Raw genomic sequence first — 24996 nt, forward strand, 5'->3', positions numbered from 1 at the left:
CCAGCACCACACTCTCGACTCTGATCTCCAGCATCTGCAGTCCTCACTTTCTCCTCAAAGCAGTGTAAGTGTGGCAGATGATAAAGTTTAGTCACTGCTGACTCGGGGGGGGGTGGGGGGCAAGTTCTTGTTTCTTTTTTTTAATTCACTCCCAGGTTGAGGACATCCCTGGTCAGGATAACATTTACTACCCATCCCTAATTACCCTGAGAGCAACTAGGAATCAGAGAATCATACAGCAGGGAAACAGACACTTTGGCCCAACCTGACTCTAACCCCAAACTAAACGAGTCCCTCCTGCTCCTGGCCCATATCCCTGTATCCATGTCCTTATCCAAATGTCTATTAAACCGTCTAACTGTCCCCACATCCACCACTTCCTCTGGAAGCACATTCCACATAAGAACCACCCAAAATATTTGCCCCTTGTATCATTTTTAAACCTCTCTCCTCAAAAATACACCCCTCGTCTTGAAACCCCCCCATCCAAGGGCAAAGACACCTGCCATTCACCTTATCTATACCCCCTCATGAGTCAACCACGTTGCCGTGGGTCTGGAGTCACGTGTAGGCCAGACCGGGTAAGGACGGCAGATTTCCCTCCCTCAGAGTGAAGCAGATGGGGTTTGACACCAATGGACGATGGTCACCATTAAAGCCAGCTCTTTTGGCTCTCCTGAAGTCAAGCCTTGCCACCTCCCACGACGGGGATTGAACTCAAGATGGTGGGACATTTGCCTGGGGTTGATGAGGTGCCAATCCAGACACACCACGGTCGCCTCACGATAGCTGAGCTTCATGAGGGCAAGGCCAAACTCTTTGACAACAAGTCGCTTTTTTTTTCCCCTTTTTTTGAAAGCTCCCCCTTGCACCGTGGAGATTAGTTTTACTTTCTGGAGAAAATGAGGCTTTCCCAGAGCGTGCTATCCTGGTCGGAAGGCAAATTATTTCTGATGTGCAGTGGTTGTGGTTTCGTGGGAGGGAGAAATAAAGGGGAAGGCTCTTCTCAGCTGCAACACATTGAAAAGAATCAGGAAGAGACTGTCTTTTATTTAAATCGCTAGCGAGTCGTTGTTTGAGATGAATCATTCTCTTCTGGGAGCTGCAGCCTGAGAGGAACTTGCTGTCAGGACTACTACTCCCACAGTGCTTCACAGCTCTCGTCGGTGAATCTTTAATCTCAGTTGGAAAGAGGAAGGACCGGCTGGTTCAAAAAACAAGCTACTCTCTGGAGGAAACAGTCAAGACGGGAAATGCGCTGAACAGGTGGCAGGCCGGGGGGGGTTTGCGTTTTGAGTTTAATTCTGCTCCCTTCTGTCTGTGTGATCACAGCCAGAGCCGCCTGGGCGATGGAGAACTGGCGGCAGTGTGCCAACTGGCTGATCGAGTGTAAAGTGTTGCCCCCCAACCACAGGGTGACCTGGGCCAACGCTCAGGTCTGCGACTTGGCCTGGGCTCTGAGAGATGGCGTCCTCCTCTGTCAGCTCCTCAACAACCTCCGGCCTCACTCCATCAACCTCAAGGAGATCAACCTGCGGCCTCAGATGTCCCAGGTAGGTTCCGGCACCTTCCGTGGCGGCCGCGTCAGCCGGGATAGATGTGGAAGCATTCAGACAGATCTCACCTCTTCCCTCTCTGTGCCCCCTGCCCCCACCTGACCACAAACAGTTGCTCTCAGTTACAGCGATCGGTTCCTTTTGTAGTCCCTGGCTTGCGCTGGGATGGCTGGCTGTAAAAATAGGCTGAGACCACTCTGCCCCTCCCGTCTGTCCCACTGTTCGCTGTCTCAACTCCTTTTGACTCTTGGTTCCTCAGCCCTGACAAACCGATATCAACTGCAGGTTAGAAACGTTAATTTGACCCTGACATCGCTCCCTCGAGTGACCTGGCTTGAATTTTGAGGTTCAGCCAACCCACTCCACACCCCCCACCCCCCCCAACCCATGCAACCTTGTTCAGGACCCCTTCCCCAGCCCAGTTAGAGGAAGTTGTTTCTCTGTACTGAATTCTTTCATTAACTTGAGCACTGCAATTAGATCACCTCTGCACTCAGGGGAATACAAGCCTTTTGTCTTTACCATCTGCACTCAGAGGTTTAACCCTTTCCATTGCTGCTCAGGGGCCAGGGTGTTCATTGCGCCTACTCTGAATGGCCTCAGTGCTATCCCTTTAACAATAGACAGAGAGCATATAAGAGTGCAGTCACTGACCAGCCCACGATAGTCAGTCCTCACTGAGTTCCCTATGCTCAGTACTGAAGGCTGGGTGTGGGGCTAGGGAGGACAAAAACATCCCTACAGTGTGGAAACAGGCCATTTGGCCCATTGAGTTCACATTGACCCTCTGGAGAGCATCCCACACTGTCCCATCCCACCCCTGTAACCCTGCACTTCCCCGTGGCTAACCCACCTAGCCTGCACATCCCTAAATACTAAGGGCAATTTCCCATGGCCAATCCGTCCTAACCTGCACATCTTTGGACGGTGGGAGGGAACCGGAGCAAACCCACACAGACCCGGGGAGAATGTACAAACTGCACGCAGACAGTCGCCCGAGGGTGAGATCAAACCCGGGTCCCTGGTGCTGTGAGGCAGCAGTGCTAACCACTGAGCCACCACCCCACAGGTGAGAGCTGAGGATCTCCCAGCCCACCAGGAATCCATATTTTGTCCTGGTTGAGATAGGGACAGGTTCCCGAAAGAAATCTCTACATCGAGGGTTGTCCTTTCACACACCATGGCATTTCCTGTGAGGTGATTTTGTCTTTCTCCTTGAAGGTGGCTTCTATTTCAATCCAGGAAAGGATTGTGAACTGAGGTGAGCTTCCACCAACTTTAGCCCCTTTATCCATCATCACACAATTCTTTCTCTGTCGGGGTTGTGTGTTTGCTTTTTACCGATCTCACTCAGTTCCCTCAAATGCTTTGACTCTCTTCTCAAAATGGCCCTTCTTCTTCACAGAGAGCAGGCTATTCCACTGCAGTAGTAATCACCTATCCAGGCCTCTCTCTCTCTCTCTCTCTCTCTCGCTCTCTCATACACACACACCCGCGCACACACACACCCGCGCACACACACACCCGCGCACACACACACCCGCGCACATAAACACCCGCGCGCACACACACCCGCGCACACACACACCCGCGCACACACACACATACACTCACGCACGCACACTCATACACACGCACAGACACACACACACATGCACGGACATGCACACATGCACGGGCACACACAGACATGCACACATGCACAGACACACATGCACACATACATGAATGCATAAACACACAAATGCACACACACATACACAGCCAACACTCTCACTCACTTGTATATACACGCGCACACACACACAAATACACACGCGTCCACAATTATCATTAGCTGCAGCTCTGTCCACTCTGTCTTCCTGTGTCAGGCTGAGACTTGTTAACGTCTGCTCCAACCCCTGGCCACTCCCTGACTGAGGACACAAATGGTAACAATCTGCATTTGTATAGCGTCTTTTGATAATGGTGAAGCATCCCAAGTGCTTCACTGGGGTGATTGTCAATCAAAATGTGAAATTGAACCACACGCGAAGACTTGATGGAGAGTCTCAAAGACAGAGAGAGAGAGAGATAGAGAGAGACAGAAAGAGAGAGACAGAGAGAGACAGAAAGAGAGAGAGAGATAGAGAGAGACAGAGAGAGAGAGAGGGAGAGAGACAGAAAAAGAGAGAGAGAGAGATAGAGAGAGACAGAAAGAGAGAGAGAGATAGAGAGAGAGAGAGAGATAGGGAGAGACTGTGATGTTTATGAAAGAGAGATTCAGAGCCCAGGGCCTATCGAGCCTGTGCTGGATTTGATAAATCCGACAGAGGTGCCCGGGGGCCAGAGTAGGAAGCATGCAGAGATCCCACAACTCGGGAAAGTTGCAGGATGATAGATGGATGGGGAAAGGGGTCGGGGGAGGGAGAGAGGGCGGGTGAGGCTGTGGAGGGTTTTGCAAACAGAGGATATGAGAATTATCAGGATGGGAGCCCAGGGTGAAGGGACGGGGCTGGGGATTTTTAAAAAAAAGAGAGAGAGGGTGGGCTGCCATGCAGACCCAGAATGGCTCCTTCCAATCTGGGCTTGGTCAGGATGAAGGGAGGAGAGACCCGAGCCCGGTTTTGTGGGGGAGCTGAAAGTCCGATTTGAAGGGGGTTATATGGGAGAGTGTGGGGCTGGTGGACAGACAGGAGATTTCCGTCAACTAAACCCCACTTCCTTCTCCCCCCAACCTCTGGGAAAAGTGCTGACTGAGCCTGGCTCCGTGATACTCTGTCCCACATCCTGTGATTTCTGAGCAATCTGTCTCCCACAGAGAGAGAGGGCGGTGACTGTGGAGGGATTAGGTGGGAAAACCTGCTGGCGGGACCCTTACACACAGAGTTCCCTGGAGTTCCCGGGAATAGTGACAGGGATTGGAAAGCTTAGAAGCGCGTGGGCCAAGTGTCAGGGAAATGGGGTGTGTGTGAATGGACATTTTGTCGGTGTGGTCCAATCATAGGAATGGAATTGAATTGAATTTATTGTCACGTGTACCGGGGCACAGTGAAAAGCTTTGTCTTGCGAGCGATACAGGCAGGTCACAGAGTTAAGTAGCATAGGTAAGTAAATAATAGGTAAACAGCGGCAAAAACAAAACACAGGTACAGGTGAATGTTGAGAGTTTGAGAGTCCATTCAGTATCCTAACAACAGTAGGGTCGGAACTGTTTTGAAACCGGCTGGTGCGTACGTTCAGGCTTCTGTACCTTCTCCCCGATGGTAGAGGTTGTAGAAAAACATTGCCAGGGTGGGATGGATCTTTGAGAACGCTGGCGGCCTTTCCTTGACAGCGGGGCCTGGTAGGTGGGAGCTTTGCGACAGGAGGGATATCATGCTTTCTTGAACGGGTAACGGATCGCCTTTTGCAGTAGTGCAGGGAGAATGGGGTCTGTCAGGGCTCATTGTAACAACATATGCAAGAGCAGGGAACTAGCAGGGGCACACCAATCTACACTTTTTTTTTAATTGCAAAAGTATTCATAAAAATATCTTGACGTGCACTAACACAGCTGGCTTCTGTGCAGTAGCGTATGAAGAAACAAACAGTGGAGTTTGATTCCAACTAGCAAACAAACCCCAAGGCATTTGTAACTTGTACGAGATTATACTGACATGTGAGAGAAGACACAGGTACAGGTGAATGTTGAGAGTTTGTGAGTCCATTCAGTATTCTAACAACAGTAGGGTAGAAACTGTTACGAAACCGGCTGGTGCGTGTGGCCCCACAAGCGTGCGTATACTAACATGCCCATAGTGTTTAGGTAAGGGGTAAATGTAGGGGTATGGGTGGGTTGCGCTTCGGACTTGTTGGGCCGAATGGCCTGTTTCCACACTGTAATGTAATGTAATCTAATCTAAGAAGACAAATTTTCACAGCATGTTCATCTATGGCTCTCTGTTACTTTTGTCCCTGTAGCTTTAAGGGGATTGGAGGGGGCCTGACCTGGGTGAGGATACCCCTGGCACTTACTGAAGCACTCACTGAGCTGAATGATTTTAAATGGGATCATAGCTTTATTGTTGTAACCTTGAACAATATATGACTTCCTCATGGATCTTGTTGTTGCGTAACTTTATTGTGCACCTCATTAAAGGACAAGGCAAGGTACCTCTCTGGAGTTCAGCACGCAGTAACTCACCATTGGCAAGCCCTTTGTATCTCACATACCCCAGTGCAAAATACTAGGTATTAAGATATGGTGAAGAAATATCAGTCACTATAGTGCCAGAGCATTTTCCCTCAGGAGGGAGAGATGATTGGTGGTGGTTTAACCTGAGGGTCGGGCAAGGAGAGAGGCTGGGAATCGTAGAATTACCTACGGCTGTGGAAGCAGGTCATTCAGCCCATCAAGTCTACACCAACCCTCCGAAGCGCAGGCCACCCAGACTGACCCACCCATCCTATCCCTGTAACCCCACGTTCCCATGGCTGACCCACCCAGCACAAAAAGGGCTATTTAGCATGGCCGATCTACCCTCACCTGCACATCTTGGTGGTTGTGGAAGGAAACCAGAGCAGACCCGTGGAGAACGTGTAAACTCCACCCAGACTGTAGCCCAAGGCTGGAAGCCAACCAGGGTCCCTGGTGCTGCAAGGCAGCAGGGCTAACCACTGAGACACTGCGGTTTGGAAGTCTCCCTGTACAAAAGAGGGAAGTGGATGAGCTGTGTTGAAACATGGTAACCTCAGCTGGTGTGGGAATTGAACCCATGCTGTTGGTTTAGGTGGTGCCAAGCTGCTGGGACCAGCCAATGAGTCAACTGTATCATAGAATCCCTACAGTGTGGAAACAGGCCCTTTGGCCCAACAAATCTACACCGACCCTCTGAAGAGTATCCCACCCAAACCCCTTCCCCATTACTTTACATTTCTCCTATTGCACCTAACCTGCACACCCTTGACCACCATGGGACAATTTCCCATGGCTAATTCACCTAATCCTTGGATTGTGGGAGGAAACCTACGCAGACAGAGGGAGAACGTGCAAACTCCACACAGACAGTCGCCTGAGAGTGGGATCAAACTCAGGTCCCTGGTGGTGTGAGGCAGCAGTTCCAACCACTGTGCCACCCTTACACTGTTGCTCACACCTATGCATTAACCAGTTTGTGAACTGTGATATTTCATAGGAAGGACAGTGATGTGGTGAGGCTGTGTTCCCTGTGGGGACACAGGATGGTAAAAGGAAGTGTGGACTGGAGTTTCAGACATGGGAAGGTTGGTCTGAATGTTGAACACTGTTCTGGGATATTGAAACAGCACATGTCAGATCGATGGTCCCTGTTGGGGTTTGTACGGTATGGTGTACCGTACAAAATGTGTGTCCAATGGCCAATCTCCCAAATCCAGCAGCCTCAGACTGTCCTGGAATGTATGGATCTTCCTGGGTTCTGGGTGGCCACCCAAATCCTTCAAACAGGCAGCACAGTGACAGAGAGAAACACTGCTGCCTCACAGCGTCAGGGACTTGGGTTCGATTCCAGCTTCGGGGCGACTGTCTGTGTGGAGTTTGCACATTCTCCCCGTGTCTGCGTGGGTTTCCTCCCACAGTCCAAAGATAGACAAGTTAGGGTGGATTGGTGGTGTTAAGTTAAGTGTCCAGGGAGGTGCAGGTTAGTTGGATTAGCCGTGGGAAATGCAGGGTTACAGGGTTTGGGTGGGATGCTCTTTAGAGGCTCGGTTTGCACTTGACAGGCCGAATGGCCTGTCTCCATACGGCAGGGATTCTTTAAGTAGCCGGTTTCTCATCATCGCCCCTGAAGAGAACCAGGAATGGGGACATTACGACATTCCTGCTGGAGAAACAGGCCGCATCCGTGTCCAGAGAATGGGAGGGAGATGGCAGAGAGCAAGAAATCCAATTGGCTTATGGCCCAGATGGCAGTCAAATCCTACTGCCCCCTTCCTCTGGGGTCCATTAGGAATTCCCTCTTCATTCCTGTGTCCTGGGGCTGGTGCTCGAGAGAAAATGGTTTGGAATCCTCCCCATACAAAAGAGGAAAGCTGATGGGCTGTATTAAAAGGGAACATGCGATGGTCTTTCTGGTCAGTTGCGTTTCTTGGTTAGCCTTGGATACCTTCCCGTTTTGCTGCAGTGATGGGGGGGGCATGGGAGTGGGTCAGTCGGGTATCACCCTCACTTCATGTTCCACAGGCCGTGGGCTTGAGTCCTACCCCAGGGAACCTAAGTGTAGAAATCGAGGAAGTTAGTCTCAGTGCACTATTGAGGGAGTGCTACACTGTCAGGGGGTGCTGTGCTCAAACTGAGATTCATCCTGGCCTTCCAGTTGGATGTAAATGATGGTGCTGTGTTGTTTGAAGGGAAGTTGTTGGTGGAATCATAGAACAATACAGCGCAGAACTGGCCGTTCGGCCCTCGATGTTGCGCTGACCTGTGAACTATTCTCAGCTCGTCCCCCTGCACTCTCCCAGAATCCAGGCCAGTGCTCACCCCTCAGATATTTTCTAAGCCACCCATTCCGAGGTGTTATGACAAATCTCTGGAACGGTTGAGACTTGAACTCATGTCTCCTGGCTCAGAGGCACCACAACCAGATGGTCTGACTGCTGAATGTTGTTGTTTTGATGTGGAGGTGCCCGTGTTGGACTGGGCTGGGCAAAGTCAGAAGCCACACAACACCGGCTTGGGCTCCAACCGGTTCGTTTGAAAACGCAAGCTTTCGGAACACGGTTGGACTATAACCGGTGTGTCGTCTGCCTTCTGACTTTGCCATGCAAAGATTGGCTGCTATGTTTCCTGCACTACATTTCATCTCTGGTCAAGCAACTTGACGTGTCCTGGGAATGTGACAGGTCACATATAAATGAAGCACTTTTTAAAACCTACGAGGCAGCAATAGTAGGGGGGATTAGAAAGACTTTGATTCTTACCTTTAGAAGGACAATAGGGACCACTAACTCAGTCAAACACCAACTGGACATGTGTGGGTTTGTTGAAGAGTGAGATATGCAAACTTTTCCAAACTTCTAGACCTCTCGTTGCATGTCCCTTTCAACACAGCTCACCCGCCTCCGTCTTTTATATGGGGAGAATTGCTGGCTTCCGACCTGTCACCAGCACAACCAGTGTTCTGCTGATGAAACATCGCTCTTTAGGAACGGGATGTAAATACTATGTTGACTGTCTCAACAGGCTTGTGCTGGTGAACACATTGCAACACTGTCCGTGTCAGTGCGGAGTCTGGCAATCACACTTCCAACTGCGAGGGTTATGGAAAAGAGAGGTCGCTATCGGAACGATGTCGGGAAATTTGAAAGGGTTCAGAAAAAGATTTACAAGGATGTTGCCAGGGTTAGAGGGTTTGAGCTACAGGGAGAGGCTGAACAGGCTGGGGCTGTTTTCCCTGGAGCGTCGGAGGCTGAGGGGTGACCTTATAGAGGTTTACAAAATCGCGAGGGGCATGGATAGGATAAATAGACAAGGTCTTTTCCGCAGGGTAGGGGAGTCCAAAGCTAGAGGGTATGAGTTTAAAGTGAGAGGGGAAAGATATAAAAGGGTTCTGAGGGGCAACCTTTTCACGCAGAGGGTGGTACGTGTATGGAATGAGCTGCCAGAGGAAGTGATGGAGTCTGGTACAACAGCAATATTTAAAAGGCATCTCGATGGGTATATGAATAGGAAGGGTTTAGGGAGATATGGGCCAAGTGGTGGCAAATGGGACTGGATTAATTTAGGATATCTGGTCGGTGTGGATGAGTTGGACCGAAGGGTCTGTTTCCGTGCTGTACGTCTCTCTGACTCTCAGTCATCCTGAGGGTCACCCTGTCATCTTGTAACAGAGGTATAATCGTGTCTCACTCTGCTGTGAAACTTCCATTCCCTGGTCCCATAACTTTACGAAATCTCCACGGTCCTTCAATTCTGGCCTCACGTGGATCCCTGATTTGAATCTTCCCAGCATTGTCGCCATTGTCTGAACCCTTCTTAAACCCCAACCCCCCAGCACCCTGGACGATGCTTCTTATGCCTGACACATGGTGTTGTGATTGATCTGATTATATTCTTGTGAGGCCCCTTTGGGTCAAGTGAAAAGTGCTATAAGAGTGCAGGTTACTATTTTGGTCTGTTAGATGGGAAGGGATTGTACACAGGCTTTGAGGACGATGAAACAAGTCCCCAGTAGACATTGCTGTGATGTTGTTAACTGGATCCCAATGGAGAATCCAAATCACAAACTCTTTTCTTGATAGTTGAGGAGGTCTTTCATCTCTCAGAAGATAGTGAACCTGTGGAACTCTTAAGGTCTGTCCAGGCTGGATCATTCAGTATATCCTGGGCTGATGGATTTTTAATCAGAAAGGAATCAAAAATGTTAAAAATCTGGAATTAATAATCGACTGAATAGCTATTGTTGGGGGGGAAAGTCGCCATTGGTCTCAGTAATGACTTTCAAGGGAAGCAAATCCACCATCCATACCTGGTCTGGCCTACATGTGACTCCAGACACACAGCAACGGGGGTGACTCACGTCCGCCTTCTGAAATGGCCAAGCAAGCTACTGAATTCAAGGGCAATAAATGCTGGCCCAGCCAGTGATACCCACATCCCACCAGTCAATTTAAAACAGAGAGATAGCTAGCAACCAACCTGTTCAGAGATGTCAAGACACACCTTCTGGAGAAGGTCAGACTTGAACCCAGCTCAGAGGCTGGGACACTGCCACTGGCACCAGAAATGCCTGCTGAAGACAGTTAGAATCAAAGAGTCCCTCCAGTGTGGAAGCAGGTCATTTGGTCCATCAAGTTCAAATTGTGAACAGCATCCCACTGTAACCCTGCATTTCCCATGGCTAACCCTCTTAACCTGCACCTCCCTGGACAATTTAGCACGGCCAAACCACCCTAACCTGCACATCTTTGGACTGTGGGAGGAAACTGGAGCACCCGGAGGAAACTCACGCAGACACGGGGAGAATGTGCGAACTCCACATGGACAGACGCCCAAGTCCCTGGGTCCTTGGTGCTGTGAGGCAGCAGTGCTACCCACTGAGCCGTCACGTGTTTATCCTTCACGTGACTAGTACAATGAACATACATTAACAGGAGTACTAGACAGAGGGGTATGGATTACCATGATGACGGCATCCCTGGCAGCACTGACTATGAACAGTAGCAGCAATGGCATGGCATCGTGGCAAATTATTTAACCTCAAATGGTGCCTCACGCTGTGATTACAGAAGTTGAGATCCTAAATGAAAGTGAAACATACAGGGGGGGGGACAATCTGGAACAGAACTTGTTCCTTGCAAGAATTGAGGAACTTATTCATGTTCCACCAACATAAGTTCATTGTATTTGCATGAGGGACTATAACAGTCAACCCTTCTCAAAATAAAACTCAAGATACTGACAGGATCTGTGTAATCGAGTCGATCAGACTGAAATGCCGGGGTGGGTTGTAGGGAGCCACCAGCAAGGTTATGACGAGTCATGGAAGAAAATAGCAAGAAATCATGAAGAAGTGGGTCAGGTTTACGATGACAGTAAAGTGAACCTGGTTACTGGTGAGGGAGTAACGCTGGGAGTCTGAAGATGTGGGATATGGGGTTTCCGACTCTACCCCCCCCCTTGCACATCCACCCTTTTCTCAATGCACCATTGTCATCCCCATCAGAGAGAGACCTAAGGGTTCAGGTACCTAATTCTTTGAAGTTTGCATCACTGGTAGGCGGGGTGGTTAAGAAGGCATTTAGCACGCTTGCCTCTGAGTGTAGGAGTTGGGATGCCATGTTGAGGTTGTACAGGACATTGGTGAGGCCTCTTCTGGAGAACAGTGTCCAGTTCTGGTCACCCTGTTGCCTCCCTGAATCTCTTCCTTCCCCCTTCTTAAAGCCGTCCCTTCGAATCCACTTCGGGGACCACAACCTGCTGGAACACACCTGGACATAACTCAGGGCCCTGGATGTCTTCAGCTGCACAAGCTTCTTGTGAACTTTATAAAAGTGCTACACCAATCAGAGCTGTTGTTGTAAGCTCTGGAGTTGGAGAAGCTGCAGCGGCCCTGGATCTGAATACCATGAACTCCGGGCTCTCAGAGGAAGTTCTGACAGGCTGTGGTTTCGGTAAAACTGAGAATCTTAAACGATTGCCTCAGGGTGAAAGGTGCTGGAAGTTGGAGTTGAGATTAAATGCCACCTCTTGGATCCTCTCCAGAGTTCATAGAATGAGTAACAACAGCCATCCCAAAAATAGAAGCAATAAAGAAGTCTTTGATGAACTTATTCTTAACAAGGGGCTGACTGAATGAGGGTGTTATGATTCTTGTAAGTCACTTTCTTCGGGATTCATTCAATTCCAATTGCACTGAGCTGTGAGCTCAAGTCCAACCCTGGAATACTGGGTGCAGCTTTGGTCTCCTTACTTGGGAAAGGATGGACTGGCACTGGAGGGGGTGCAGAGGAGGTTCACCAGGTTGGTTCCAGAGTTGAGGGGGGGTTGGCTTATGAGGAGAGACTGAGTAGACTGGGATTATATTCATTGGAATTTAGAAGAATAGGGAGGGGGTATCTTATAGAAGCATACTAAGTTATGAAAGTATTAGATAAGATAGAAGTAGGGAGGACGTTTCCACTGGGGGAGGGGGGGTGGAACTAGAACTAGGGGGCATAGCGTCAAAATTAAAGGGAGCAGGTTTAGGACTGAGCTGAGGAGAAACGTCTTCACCCAAAGGGTTGGGAATCTGTGGAATTCCCTGGGAAGCAAACGAGGCTTGCTCATCAAATGTTTTTAAAGCTAAGATGATTTTTTTTTGAACAGTAAAGGAATTAAGGGTTATGGTGAGGGGGCGGGTAAGTGGAGCTGAGTCCATGAAAAGATCAGCCGTGATCGTATTGAATGGTGCAGCGGGCTCGAGGGGCCAGACGGTCTACTCCTGCTCCTGGTTCTAACCCGACCTCGGGAAATGTGGATTTATCTGTCTCAGTGCATGGCCTTCCTCTTGGGTGATCAGCTGTGGCTCATTGAGTGAGTGGGGAACTACAAAGCTGTGCATTTATACAGCAGTTTTCAACGGGGTAACTCCACGCAATGAGACACCTTCTAAAATTGCAATAATTGTTGCAAAGTGGCAGCAAATTTGCATGAATCAAATTTCCACAAACTGTAAAATGCTACTGGGCAGATTTTGTTCCTCTTCTGGGATAATTATTAACCAAGAGAGTGGGGTGGGCTGAGACGGTGCCTTGGAATCTATCACATCCACACAATGAATGTGGATCAGCCAATAAACTGCATCTTGTTTAGAATCATAGACTCCCTACAGTGTGGAAGCAGGCCGTTCAGCCCATTGAGTCCACACCAATCCAGTGAAGAGTCGCTCCCCTACCCTATCCCAGTAAGCCTGCATTTCCCATGGCTAAAGCCACCTAACCTGCAAATCTTTGGACTGTGGGAGGAAACCGGAGCACCCGGAGGAAACCCACACAGATACGGGGAGAATGTGCAAACTCCAGGGGCAGCGTGTTGGCTCAGTGGTTAGCACTGCTGCCTTACAGCACCAGGGACCAGGGTTCCATTCCTGCTTTGGGTGACTGTCTGTGTGGAGTTTGCACATTCGCCCTGTGTCTGTGTGGGTTTCTTCCCACAATCACAAAGATTAGATTCGATTAGATTCTCTACAGTGTGGAAACAGGCCCTTCGGCCCAACAAGTCCACACCACCCCTCCAAAGGGAAACCCACCCAGACCCATTCCCCTACCCTATATTTACCCCTGACTAACGCACCTAACACTACGGGCAATTTCCCATGGCCAATTCACCTGACCTGCACATCTTTGCATTGTGGGAGGAAACCCACGCAAACACAGGGAAAATGTGCAAACTCCACACCGGCAGACAGGAATTGAACCCAGGACCCTGGTGCTGTGAGGCATTGCTAACCACTGAGCCATCATGCCACCCACATGTGCAGGCCAGGTGAATTGGCCATGCTAAATTGCCCATGGTGTTAGGTGTATTAGTCAGGGGTAAATATAGGGTAAGGTAATAGGTCTGGGTGGGTTACTCTTCAGAGGGTTGGTGTGGACTTGTTGGGCCAAAGGGCCTGTTTCCACACTGTAGGGAATCTAGTCTAATCCACACAGACAGTTGCCCGAGGCTGGAATCGAACCTGGGTTCCTAGTGCTGTGAGGCAGCAGTGCTAACTACTAAATTTAAGGCAAGTTTTCTATTTAACATACTTTAGTGGTTTTACTTTCCCATTGTAAACCCGTAGGCTCTTAGATGAAGACAGGGACAGAGGGAGGTGGTAGTGAACTACCCCCACCACAAACTGGTATTAGTCAGTATCAGAGTGACAGACAGAAAGGATCATAAAGTTAAACAAAGAACTGCAGACACTGGGAATCTGAAATAAAGACAGAAATTGCTGGAGAAACTCAGCAGGTCTGGCAGCATCTGTGCAGAGAGAAAGCAGAGTTAACATTTCAAGTCCCGCTCGGAGGAAGAGTCATCGACCTCTGCTTTCTCGCTCTCTGCTCCGACTCGCTGAGTTTTTCCAGCAATTTTTGTTTTGGTTTCAACGACTGATGTCAAGAGCAACATTGCCCTGTAACCCCCCCCCCCCCCCCCCCCCCATTGCTCTCTTGTAATTCATATTCACTGAGGAGGTGAAGATGCATGACTTCCTGTGTGGTATCTAAAAGCCAACAGTCCCCCATACCCAGGGCCAGTTACCTCCCTCCCCCATGTTGTGGGAATTCACATTGAACCTCGTAAAGAACAAAGCTGCCCTTTGCTAACAAACCGCAACGTTTGGTTTGGGCTGTTCTGCTGGTCAGTGACTCATTCTGAGCATATTACTAATAATGAGCCAACTACGGCACATATTGCTAAGTGGCCCATCACAATCCCCCATTATAAAACTGAAACACAGCTGACCAGGATCAACTTTCTCTGTCAGAGCCGTAAACCTCTCACTGACAGTGTAGGTCTTAGGTCATCGAGATGTACAGCACGGAAACAGACCCTTCAGTCCAACCCATCCATGCCGACCAGATATCCCAACCCAATCTAGTCCCACTTGCCAGCACCCGGCCTATATCCCTCTAAACCCTTCCTATTCATATACCTTTTAAATGTTGTAATTGTACCAGCCTCCACCACTTCCTCTGGCAGCTCATTCCACACACGTACCACCCTCTGTCTGAAAACGTTGCCCCTTAGGTCTCTTTTAAATCTTTCCCCTCTCACCCTAAACCTATGCCCTCTAGTTCTGGACTCCACCATCCCAGGGAAAAGACTTTGTCTATTTACCGTATCCATGCGCCTCATGATTTTATAAACCTCTATAAGGTCACCCTTCAGCCTCCGACGCTCCAGGGAAAACATCCCTAGCCTATTCAAACTCTCCCTATAGCTCAAGTCCTTGACAAGATAAATAGAAGAGTTACTTTCTAAAATCCGAGAATGGTCGCATGCTGGGGCCATAATGGGGCTATTGACTTAATTGAACATAAGAACCTAAGAACCAGGAGCAGGAGTAGGCCGCCTGGCCCCTCGAGCCCGCTCCACCATTCAATAAGATCACGGCTGATCGTTTTCATGGACTCAGCTCCACTTACCCGCCCTCTCACCCTTAATTCCTTTTACTGATCAAAAAAAAATCTGGTCTCCGTACTTGAGAAAGGATGCAGTGGTGCTGGACGGGGTGATGGGTGAAAGTGAGGACTGCAGATGCTGGACATCAGAGTCGAGAGTGTGATGCTGGAAGAGCACAGCAGGTCAGGCAGCATCCAAGGAGCAGGAGAATCGACGTTTCGGTCATAACATTTCGGACATTTTAGGAATGGGTGCAGAGGACGTTTCCTAGCTTGGTCCAGAATTGTGAGGAGAGGCTGAACTGGAACTATACACATTGGAATTTAGAAGAGTTGAGGGGTCGGGGGGAGCGGGTTGCATTCTCACAGAAACATATAAAATTAGGAAGGGAATAGATAAGGTGGAAGCAGGGAGGTTTATTCCACTGGGGGGAATGGAACTAGAACGAGGGGGCATAGCCTCAAAATAAGTGGGGGGGGGGGGGAGCAGGTTAAGGACTGAGCTGAGGAGGAACGTCTTCACCCAGAGGGTTGTGAATCTGTGGAATTCTCTGCCCAGGGAAGCGGTTGAGACTACCTCGTTGAGTGTCTTTAAGGCAAAGATAGATAATTGGGGCGATAAACCTTGATCAAAGATGAAGGATAGAATTGAAAAGCTGACGTTAAACCTGTGTAAACCCTTGGTTTGAGCAGACTGAGATATTGAGTGCTGGTACTTGTCTCCATGTTACAAAAAGAGGAGATGGATGCATTGTAAAAAAAAAATTGTAAAAAAAAAAGATTTATAATGATGACACCTGAAATGAAATAATGCCACAGCAAGGCTGACCCAGAGTGGGCCTGTTTTATCCCCTCTCGAGAGAAAAAAAAACAGAAGTTGATGAAATCTGACGAAAGTCTTTAATTTAAAAAAAAGTCATGGGGTGTGGACATCAAAGGCCAAGTCAGCATTTATTGCCCAGAGAGCAGTTAAGAGTCAACCGCATTGGTGTGGGTCTGGAGTCACATGTAGGCCAGACTGGGTAAGAACGGCTGGCTCTTCCTCCCTAGGGGATATTAGTGAACCAGATGGGGTTTTTACAACAATTGACAGTGGGCATTATTAGACTAGATTTTAATTACAGATTTTTAAAATAAAGAAAATAGGAGACATTCGGCCCTTCAAACCTACTCCGTTATTTAATATGATCGCGGCTCACCATCCAGTTCCCTGTCCATACCTTTTAACCTCCAAAATCGCGATCTAACCCCTTTCAGTGAAATCGGATCTTGTCATTGACCACGGAACTGAGCCCAGTGTCCTGAACATTAGTGTCATCGCCACTACACCACTGTCTCTCCTTGATTGATGAAGGGGGTCAGTAGGAGAGATGTAACTATGGGGCAGCCAAGGGCTGGGGCCTTAAATATCAGGTGGTCACTAGTAAATCCAATAGGAAGGTCACAGGAGAAAGATGTCTACCCAGGAGCTGCTACGAGTGTGGTACCACAGGGAACGGTTCAGGTGAATAACAGAGATGTGTTGAAGGGGAAGCTGGATAACCTCAAAAGGGAGAAAGGTGTAAAAGGCCAAGCGGGCGAAATAACTGCACAAAGGCTGGTATTCTGTCACCAAATCACGCTTTCTTTACTTGTGCAGAATGCACTGGTTCAGGCCAGCCAGCTTGGAGTCAGTCCCCTGGAAGTCCCAAACTCCTGCTTATACAGTCGGTTCTGCGATAGCTCAGTTCTCATATGATCTTGAAAGAAAATCATCCAAGAGCCCGCAGCGTTTAAACTGATGGGGCCGGAATCGCGTTAAAGCCAACACACGGTTTGAAAGTTCACTTGTTAGACACAGCGTTCCCACATCGCCGGCCGCGTGACAGTGAATTCACGTTTTTAATGAAACGCACGTTAGAGCAGAACAACCCGGATTGGACAGCCATGGCTTTCCTGACAGGTTCAGGTTAGCAACTCCAGTCAGCGAGCACGTAGGCAATAAGATCTAGCTGGTTCCGATCATTGCAGGGTGAGATGAAGCAAGGTTAGAGGAAGCTCATGTGGAGCTTTAACGCAAATGGTATGGTCTTTTGCCGTAACCGTTCTGTCTACAATTGGATCAGAAATCACAGGAAAAGCTTTGGAATCATAAATCCATGACCATCTGTTCCACACGGGCCCACATCAGGCTGGATTTCAAGCAGGTGAGGGGGGTCCTGCCTGCTGGATGAAATTAACTGCCACTCAGGCACTTAACTGGACGGCAGAGGGCCTTCTTCTGGATCCAGGACCCTGATGGGGCGGGGGGGATGGGAAGGGAGTCCAGTGTTTGTGTCCACCTTTCGGCCAATCAGAAAGAAGCTGAAAGCTTTATGGAAAGGCAGCACCACTGAGGGGAATGGGGTTAGACTCAGCACCCAGGATCCCAGGCCAGGGGGTGACACAGGGAGGCGTCGTATAAGGTTCTGAAAGGGTTAATGTCAAAGGCTGCTTCAGGCTCCTCCCAGTCTGATGATGGTCATACGTCCCTGGGTGAGAGATCTGGAATCCAGATGGAGATCCAGGTGAGATCAGATATGTCATTTCCAGCTCCAGGTAGTCATAGGTCCTTACACATGATCAACCAACTATAAGTTGTATCTATTGATACAAATGTCTCACCAATGTTTAGACTCACCAGTCATTCAGCCCTGAACCACTGCTGATCAGAAAGTCCCTTTGACCCAATAGAGCAAGGTGATTGGTGGCAGCTGTCTACCCCAACAATGAGCTTGTCGGAGTAGTTTTCACAACACATATGGCGGGAGGCTGTGTGTTGTAGGAGGGGTGGGTTGGATCATGAATCAGTAAAGACCATCTTGACTGAGCACCTTCACATGTGGCTGAGGTTCTTTCGATGATGGACTTCTCCAGGAGACCACGAGCAAGCCTATGTAACTAGCCTGTACACTCCTTGGGTGGGTATTGGGGAGTGGGGGTTAATACCAATGGTAAAGGGATGGGGTCCTTAAGAGGCAACTGATTTCCCATTTAAATGTCTCAATTGGGGGTTGGATGGGAAGCGTTCCCATCTGGGATTTAATTGGGTCAGGGACAGAAACCCCCTGGGTCCCCATCCTCCAGTCTGTGGCCTGATTAAACTGCCCAAACTGGACACATCAAATGATCATCGAGTTCCTCATTAAAACTGATTTATATCCAGCCCTTTCATTCCTGCCCCCTTACACGGACACATGCACACATGTATGTACATTCACCTGGTCACACACATGCAGACATACACACATGCATATGCAGACATAGACACACAAGAACATAGCAACATTCCCCGGCCCCCAACGCCTCATCTTCACCATGGATATCCAATCCCTCTACACCTCCATCCGCCATGACCAGGGCCTCCAAGCCCTCCGTTTTTTCCTCTCCAGACGTTCCCAACAGTACCCCTCCACCGACACTCTCATTCGTTTGGCCGAACTGGTCCTCACCCTTAACAATTTCTCCTTTGAATCCTCCCACTTCCTCCAGACCAAAGGGGTAGCCATGGGCACACGTATGGGCCCCAGCTATGCCTGTCTCTTTGTTGGCTACGTAGAGCAGTTGATCTTCCGTAATTACACCGGCACCACTCCCCACCTCTTCCTCCGCTACATTGATGACTGCATTGGCGCCACCTCGTGCTCCCGCGAGGAGGTTGAGCAATTCATCAACTTCACCAACACATTCCACCCTGACCTTAAATTTACCTGGACCATCTCTGACACCTCCCTCCCCTTCCTGGACCTCTCCATCTCCATCAGTGACGACCGACTTGACACTGACATCTTCTACAAACCCACCGACTCCCACAGCTACCTGGATTACACCTCTTCCCACCCTACCTCTTGCAAAAATGCCATCCCGTATTCCCAATTCCTCCGCCTCCGCCGTATCTGCTCCCAGGAGGAGCGGTTCCACCATAGAACACACCAGATGGCCTCCTTCTTTAGAGACCGCAATTTCCCTTCCCACGTGGTTAAAGATGCCCTCCAACGCATCTCATCCACATCCCGCACCTCCGCCCTCAGACCCAACCCCTCCAACCGCAACAAGGACAGAACGCCCCTGGTGCTCACCTTCCACCCTACCAACCTTCGCATAAACCAAATCATCCGCCGACATTTCCGCCACCTCCAAACAGACCCCACCACCAGGGATATATTTCCCTCCCCACCCCTCTCCGCCTTCCGCAAAGACCGTTCCCTCCGTGACTACCTGGTCAGGTCCACGTCCCCCTACGACCCACCCTCCCATCCTGGCACTTTCCCCTGCCACCGCAGGAACTGTAAAACCTGTGCCCACACCTCCTCCCTCACCTCCATCCAAGGCCCTAAAGGAGCCTTCCACATCCATCAAAGTTTTACCTGCACATCCACTAATATCATCTATTGCATCCGTTGCTCCCGATGCGGTCTCCTCTACATTGGGGAGACTGGGCGCCTCCTAGCAGAGCGCTTTAGGGAACATCTCAGAGACACCTGCATCAATCAACCAAACCGCCCCGTGGCTCAACATTTCAACTCCCCCTCCCACTCTGCCGAGGATATGGAGGTGCTGGGCCTCCTCCACCGCCGCTCCCTCACCACCAGACGCCTGGAGGAAGAACGCCTCATCTTCCGCCTCGGAACACTTCAACCCCAGGGCATCAATGTGGATTTCAACAGTTTCCTCATTTCCCCTTCCCCCACCTCATCCTATTTTCTAACCTCCAGTAACTCGACCTGTCCGGACTTGTCCGACCTGCCTAGCTCCTTTTCCACCTATCCACTCCACCCTCCCTTCCCTGACCTATCACCTTCATCTCCTTCCCCACCTACCTATTGTACTCTATGCTACTCTCTCCCCACCCCCACCCTCCTCTAGCTTATCTCTCCACGCTTCAGGCTCTCTGCCTTTATTCCTGATGAAGGGCTTTTGCCCGAAACGTCGATTTTGCCTGTCCTCGGATGCTGCCTGAATTGCTGTGCTCTTCCAGCACCACTAATCCAGAATCTTCTTTGCAGTGGTTACACTGGCCCCAGAGAGAGGCCTTGAAGTCAGCCTGGATTCTGCACTGGGTCATGAAGCCATAGAGTTCCATATTGCCACTGAGCCACTGACACAGAATGCAAGCGGCAAAACCGAAACCAAGTTTTTGGCAAACGCCTGTACCAGGTTTCAGAGCAAGTTTGCAGATTGCTCAGCAGCCTTCTCTTCAAATTATGTCATACTGTAGTCTGGCACACTGTTAGATAATTCACAGCTACCAGTCCCCCAGCTCAGTATAGACTGAAAATGATTCAGTCCCACTTCCTCCCTGTCAACAGTTTCCTCATAATCAGAGCAAGGCAGTGTGCAAGTCTTTTTTAGAAGCTGTTTCTGCAAAGGTGCTGGAAGTGAGGAAGACAGCTAGTTGGGTCTCACTGCACCCTGATAGCACAGCTTAAAGTGGAAAACCAGCTTCAGGCAACAGTCAGACAGTGCTCTGATTCTGATGTTGTAATATTGGAAACATATTGGTACACGGAATTTCAACTCCACGTATTGTAGCACAGGGAAAGTCAAATCCCACAAAGGACTTGAGGAAAAACCAGCAGAACGTGTTCATGCTCTTTTTAAAAACCAATCTGTTCAGATATGCCTCCTTATGCTAACACTGCACCACAAGAGTCCATGGCTAATACATCCTGGGCCAGTTTGTCTTGAACACCTCAGAATAAGGATCCAGCACATTGTACACGCATTTCCGTGCTATTACTGAGCCATAGAATCCTCACAGTGTGGAAGCAGGCCATTCAGCCCATTGAGTCCATGCCGCACCTCTGAAGAGCAACCCACCTCCCTATCCCTGCATTCCTCATGGCTAACCCACCTAGCCTGCATATCCCTGGACACTATGAGCAATTTCTCATGGCCAATCCACCCTAACCTGCACACCTTTGAACTGTGAGAGGAAATTGGAGCACCCGGAGGAAACCCACACAGACACGGGGAGAATGTGCAAACTCCACACAGACAGTCGCCTGGGGGTGGAAGCGAACCCGGGTCCCTGGCGCTGTGGGGTAGCAGTGTTAACCACTGAGCCAGTGTGCATGTCTTTGTTTGCTGGCAATTCCCTCTGGGCTAGTTGTGGGGGAAGGGTGGCGGAATTGAATTCCAAGCATTGAAGATGGGAAGTGTGCCGGGAATTTTAATTCCTGGATTAAAATTGACACGATGTGTGGTTTTCAAAGCTTTCTGTTGTGAAATTACAAACTTCAGAACTTTAATAGCTGTCCTTGGATTGAAAGAATCATCAAAGACAAACTGCTATATATGAAGACAGCAGTAATGAACAACTGCTATAAATAACAAAGAGACAAGGACAGTCTTAGGTAGGGATTGAAAGCACTTAGCCGTGTCTGGGAGGAGGCAGAGTTGAGGCGACATGAATAAAACTGTTTGTGGTTTATAACTGGATACATAATGCCACCAGGACAAGGATTTAGGGAGGTCCCCACAAATCTCTGACTGTCATACCCACGGGTTGAGTGCTGGCACCACGTTTCAATGTGAATGCTGTTGGCACTTTGGCCAGGGTAGTGACCGAGATTTTGTTGTTTGTGTGTGTATGGGTGTGTGTGTGTGTGGGTGTGTTTGTGTGTGTGTTTGTGTGTGAATGTGTGTGGGTGTGTGTGTTTGTCTGTGTGTTGTGTGTGTGTTGTGTGCGTATGTGTGTGTTTGCGTGTGTGTGTTTGTGTGTGTTGTGTGCGTATGTGTGTGGGTGTGTGTGTGTGTTTGTGTGAGTGTTTGTGTGTGGGTGTGTGTGTTTGTGTGTGTGTCGGTGTGTGTTTGTGTGCGTATGTATGTGGGTGTGTGTATGTATGTGTGTGTGTGTGTGTTTGTGTGTGTGTGTGTGTTTGTGTGTGTGTGTGTGCGTGAGGAGCTTGCGCGCGTCTCTGTGGTGTTTGTGTGTGTGTGAGGAGCTTGTGTGTGTTTGTGAGTGTGAGGAGTGTATGTGGAGAAAGTGAGGTCTGCAGACGCTGGAGATCAAAGCTGAAACTTTATTGCTGGAACAGCACAGCAGGTCAGGCAGCATCTAGGGAACAGAAGATTCGACGTTTCGGGCACATGCCCTTCTTCAGGAATGAGCAGAGAGTGTTCAGCAGGAGAAGATAAAAGGTAGGGAGGAGGGACTTGGAGGAGGGGCGTTGGAAATGTGATAGGTGGAAAGAGGTCAAGGTGAGGGTGATAGGTCGGAGTAGGATGGAGGCGGAGAGGTCAAGAAGAAGACTGCAGGTCAGGAAGGCGGTGCCGGGCTGGAGGGATTCGGCTGAGACAAGGTGGGGGGAGGGGGGATGAAGAAACTGGTGAAGTCCAAGTTCATCCCCTGTGGTTGGAGGGTTCCCAGTCGGAAGATAAGACGCTCCTCCTCCGACCGTCGGGTTGTTGTGGTTTGGCGGTGGATGAGTCCAATGACCTGCATATCCTCGGTGGAGTGGGAGGGGGAGTTGAAATGCTGTGCTACAGGGTGATTGGGTTGGTTCGTCCGGGTGGCCCAGAGGTGCTCTCTGAATCGCTCCGCAAGTAGGCGGCCTGTCTCCCCAATATAGAGGAGGCCACACCGGCTGCAGCGGATGCAGTAGATAATGTGGGTGGAGGTGCAGGTGAATCTGTGGCGGATATGGAAGTTTCCTTTGGGGCCTTGGAGAGAAGTGAGGGGGGAGGTGTGGGCGCAAGTGTTGCACCTCCTGCGGTTGCAAGGGAAGGTGCCGGGAGTGGAGGTTGGGTCGGTGGGGGGTGTGGATCTGACAAGGGAGTCGCGGAGGGAGTGGTCTCTACGGAATGCTGATAGGGGAGGGGAGGGAAATATATCCTTGGTGGTGGGGTCCGTTTGGAGGTGGCGGAAGTGACGGCGGATGATGCGCTGTATATGGAGATTGGTGGGGTGGTAGGTGAGGACCAGTGGGGTTCTGTCCTGGTGGCGGTTGGAGGGGCGGGGCTCAAGGGCGGAGGAGTGGGAAGTGGAGGAGATGCGGTGGAGGGCATCGTCGATCACGTCGGGGGGGAAATTGCGGTCCTTGAAGAAGGAGGCCGTCTGTGTTGTGCGTATTTTGAACTGGTCCTCCTGGGAGCAGATGCGGCGGAGACGAAGGAATTGGGAGAATGGGATGGCGTTTTTACAGGGGGCAGGATGGGAGGAGGTGTAGTCCAGGTAGCTGTGGGAGTCGGTCGGTTTGTAGTAGATGTCCGTGTTGATTCGGTCGTCTGAGATAGAAACAGAAAGGTCTAGGAAGGGGAGGGAGGAGTCCGAGACTGTCCAGGTGAATTTGAGGTCGGGGTGGAAGGTGTTAGTGTAGTGGATGAACTGTTCAACCTCCTCGTGGGAGCACGAGGTAGCGCCGATACAGTCATCAATGTAGCGGAGGAAAAGATGGGGGGTGGGGCCAGTGTAGTTGCGGAAGATGGATTGTTCCACATACCCTACGAAGAGGCAGGCATAGCTGGCCCCACGCCCCTCGACACGGTCCTGTCCCCATTAGTCCAAGAACTCCCCACCTACGTCCGTGACACCACCCACGCCCTCCACCTCCTCCAGGATTTCCGCTTCCCCGGTCCCCAGCGCCTCATCTTCACCATGGACATCCAGTCCCTGTACACCTCCATCCCCCATCACGAAGGACTCAAAGCACTCCGCTTCTTCCTTTCCCGCCGTACCACCCAGTACCCTTCCACCGACACCCTCCTTCGACTGACTGAACTGGTCCTCACCCTGAACAACTTTTCTTTCCAATCCTCCCACTTTCTCCAAACAAAAGGAGTAGCCATGGGCACCCGCATGGGCCCCAGCTATGCCTGCCTCTTCGTAGGGTATGTGGAACAATCCATCTTCCGCAACTACACTGGCCCCACCCCCCATCTTTTCCTCCGCTACATTGATGACTGTATCGGCGCTACCTCGTGCTCCCACGAGGAGGTTGAACAGTTCATCCACTACACTAACACCTTCCACCCCGACCTCAAATTCACCTGGACAGTCTCGGACTCCTCCCTCCCCTTCCTAGACCTTTCTGTTTCTATCTCAGGCGACCGAATCAACACGGACATCTACTACAAACCTACCGACTCCCACAGCTACCTGGACTACACCTCCTCCCACCCTGCCCCCTGTAAAAACGCCATCCCATTCTCCCAATTCCTTCGTCTCCGCCGCATCTGCTCCCAGGAGGACCAGTTCAAAATACGCACAACACAGACGGCCTCCTTCTTCAAGGACCGCAATTTCCCCCCCGACGTGATCGACGATGCCCTCCACCGCATCTCCTCCACTTCCCGCTCCTCTGCCCTTGAGCCCCGCCCCTCCAACCGCCACCAGGACAGAACCCCACTGGTCCTCACCTACCACCCCACCAATCTCCATGTACAGCGCATCATCCGCCGTCACTTCCGCCACCTCCAAACGGACCCCACCACCAAGGATATATTTCCCTCCCCTCCTCTATCAGCTTTCCGTAGAGACCACTCCCTCCGCGACTCCCTTGTCAGATCCATACCCCCCACCAACCCAACCTCCACTCCCGGCACCTTCCCTTGCAACCGCAGGAGGTGCAACACTTGCGCCCACACCTCCCCCCTCACTTCTCTCCAAGGCCCCAAAGGAAACTTCCATATCCGCCACAGATTCACCTGCACCTCCACATCATCTACTGCATCCGCTGCAGCCGGTGTGGCCTCCTCTATATTGGGGAGACAGGCCGCCTACTTGCGGAGCGATTCAGAGAGCACCTCTGGGCCACCCGGACGAACCAACCCAATCACCCTGTAGCACAGCATTTCAACTCCCCCTCCCACTCCACCGAGGATATGCAGGTCATTG

At 50.3% G+C, this 24996-nt stretch overlaps 1 protein-coding gene across 2 annotated transcripts in view; it reads left to right on the plus strand.

Moving 5' to 3' along the window:
• Window positions 1–1102: 1102 nt before the first annotated feature.
• Window positions 1103–24996, plus strand: part of vav1 (vav guanine nucleotide exchange factor 1) — a 207917-nt gene continuing 184023 nt past the window's right edge. For both annotated transcript variants that reach the window (XM_087983397.1, XM_087983398.1), the window contains exon 1: window positions 1103–1553. In XM_087983397.1, the coding sequence (XP_087839523.1) occupies window positions 1350–1553 (204 nt within the window). In that variant the 5' untranslated portion in view covers window positions 1103–1349. The remainder of the gene's footprint in view (window positions 1554–24996) is intronic.

Source organism: Chiloscyllium plagiosum, unplaced genomic scaffold (assembly GCF_037043375.1).
Source record: "Chiloscyllium plagiosum isolate Xiang-an unplaced genomic scaffold, Cpla_swu_hap1 HiC_scaffold_45, whole genome shotgun sequence".
Classification (NCBI taxonomy): Eukaryota; Metazoa; Chordata; class Chondrichthyes; order Orectolobiformes; family Hemiscylliidae; genus Chiloscyllium; species Chiloscyllium plagiosum.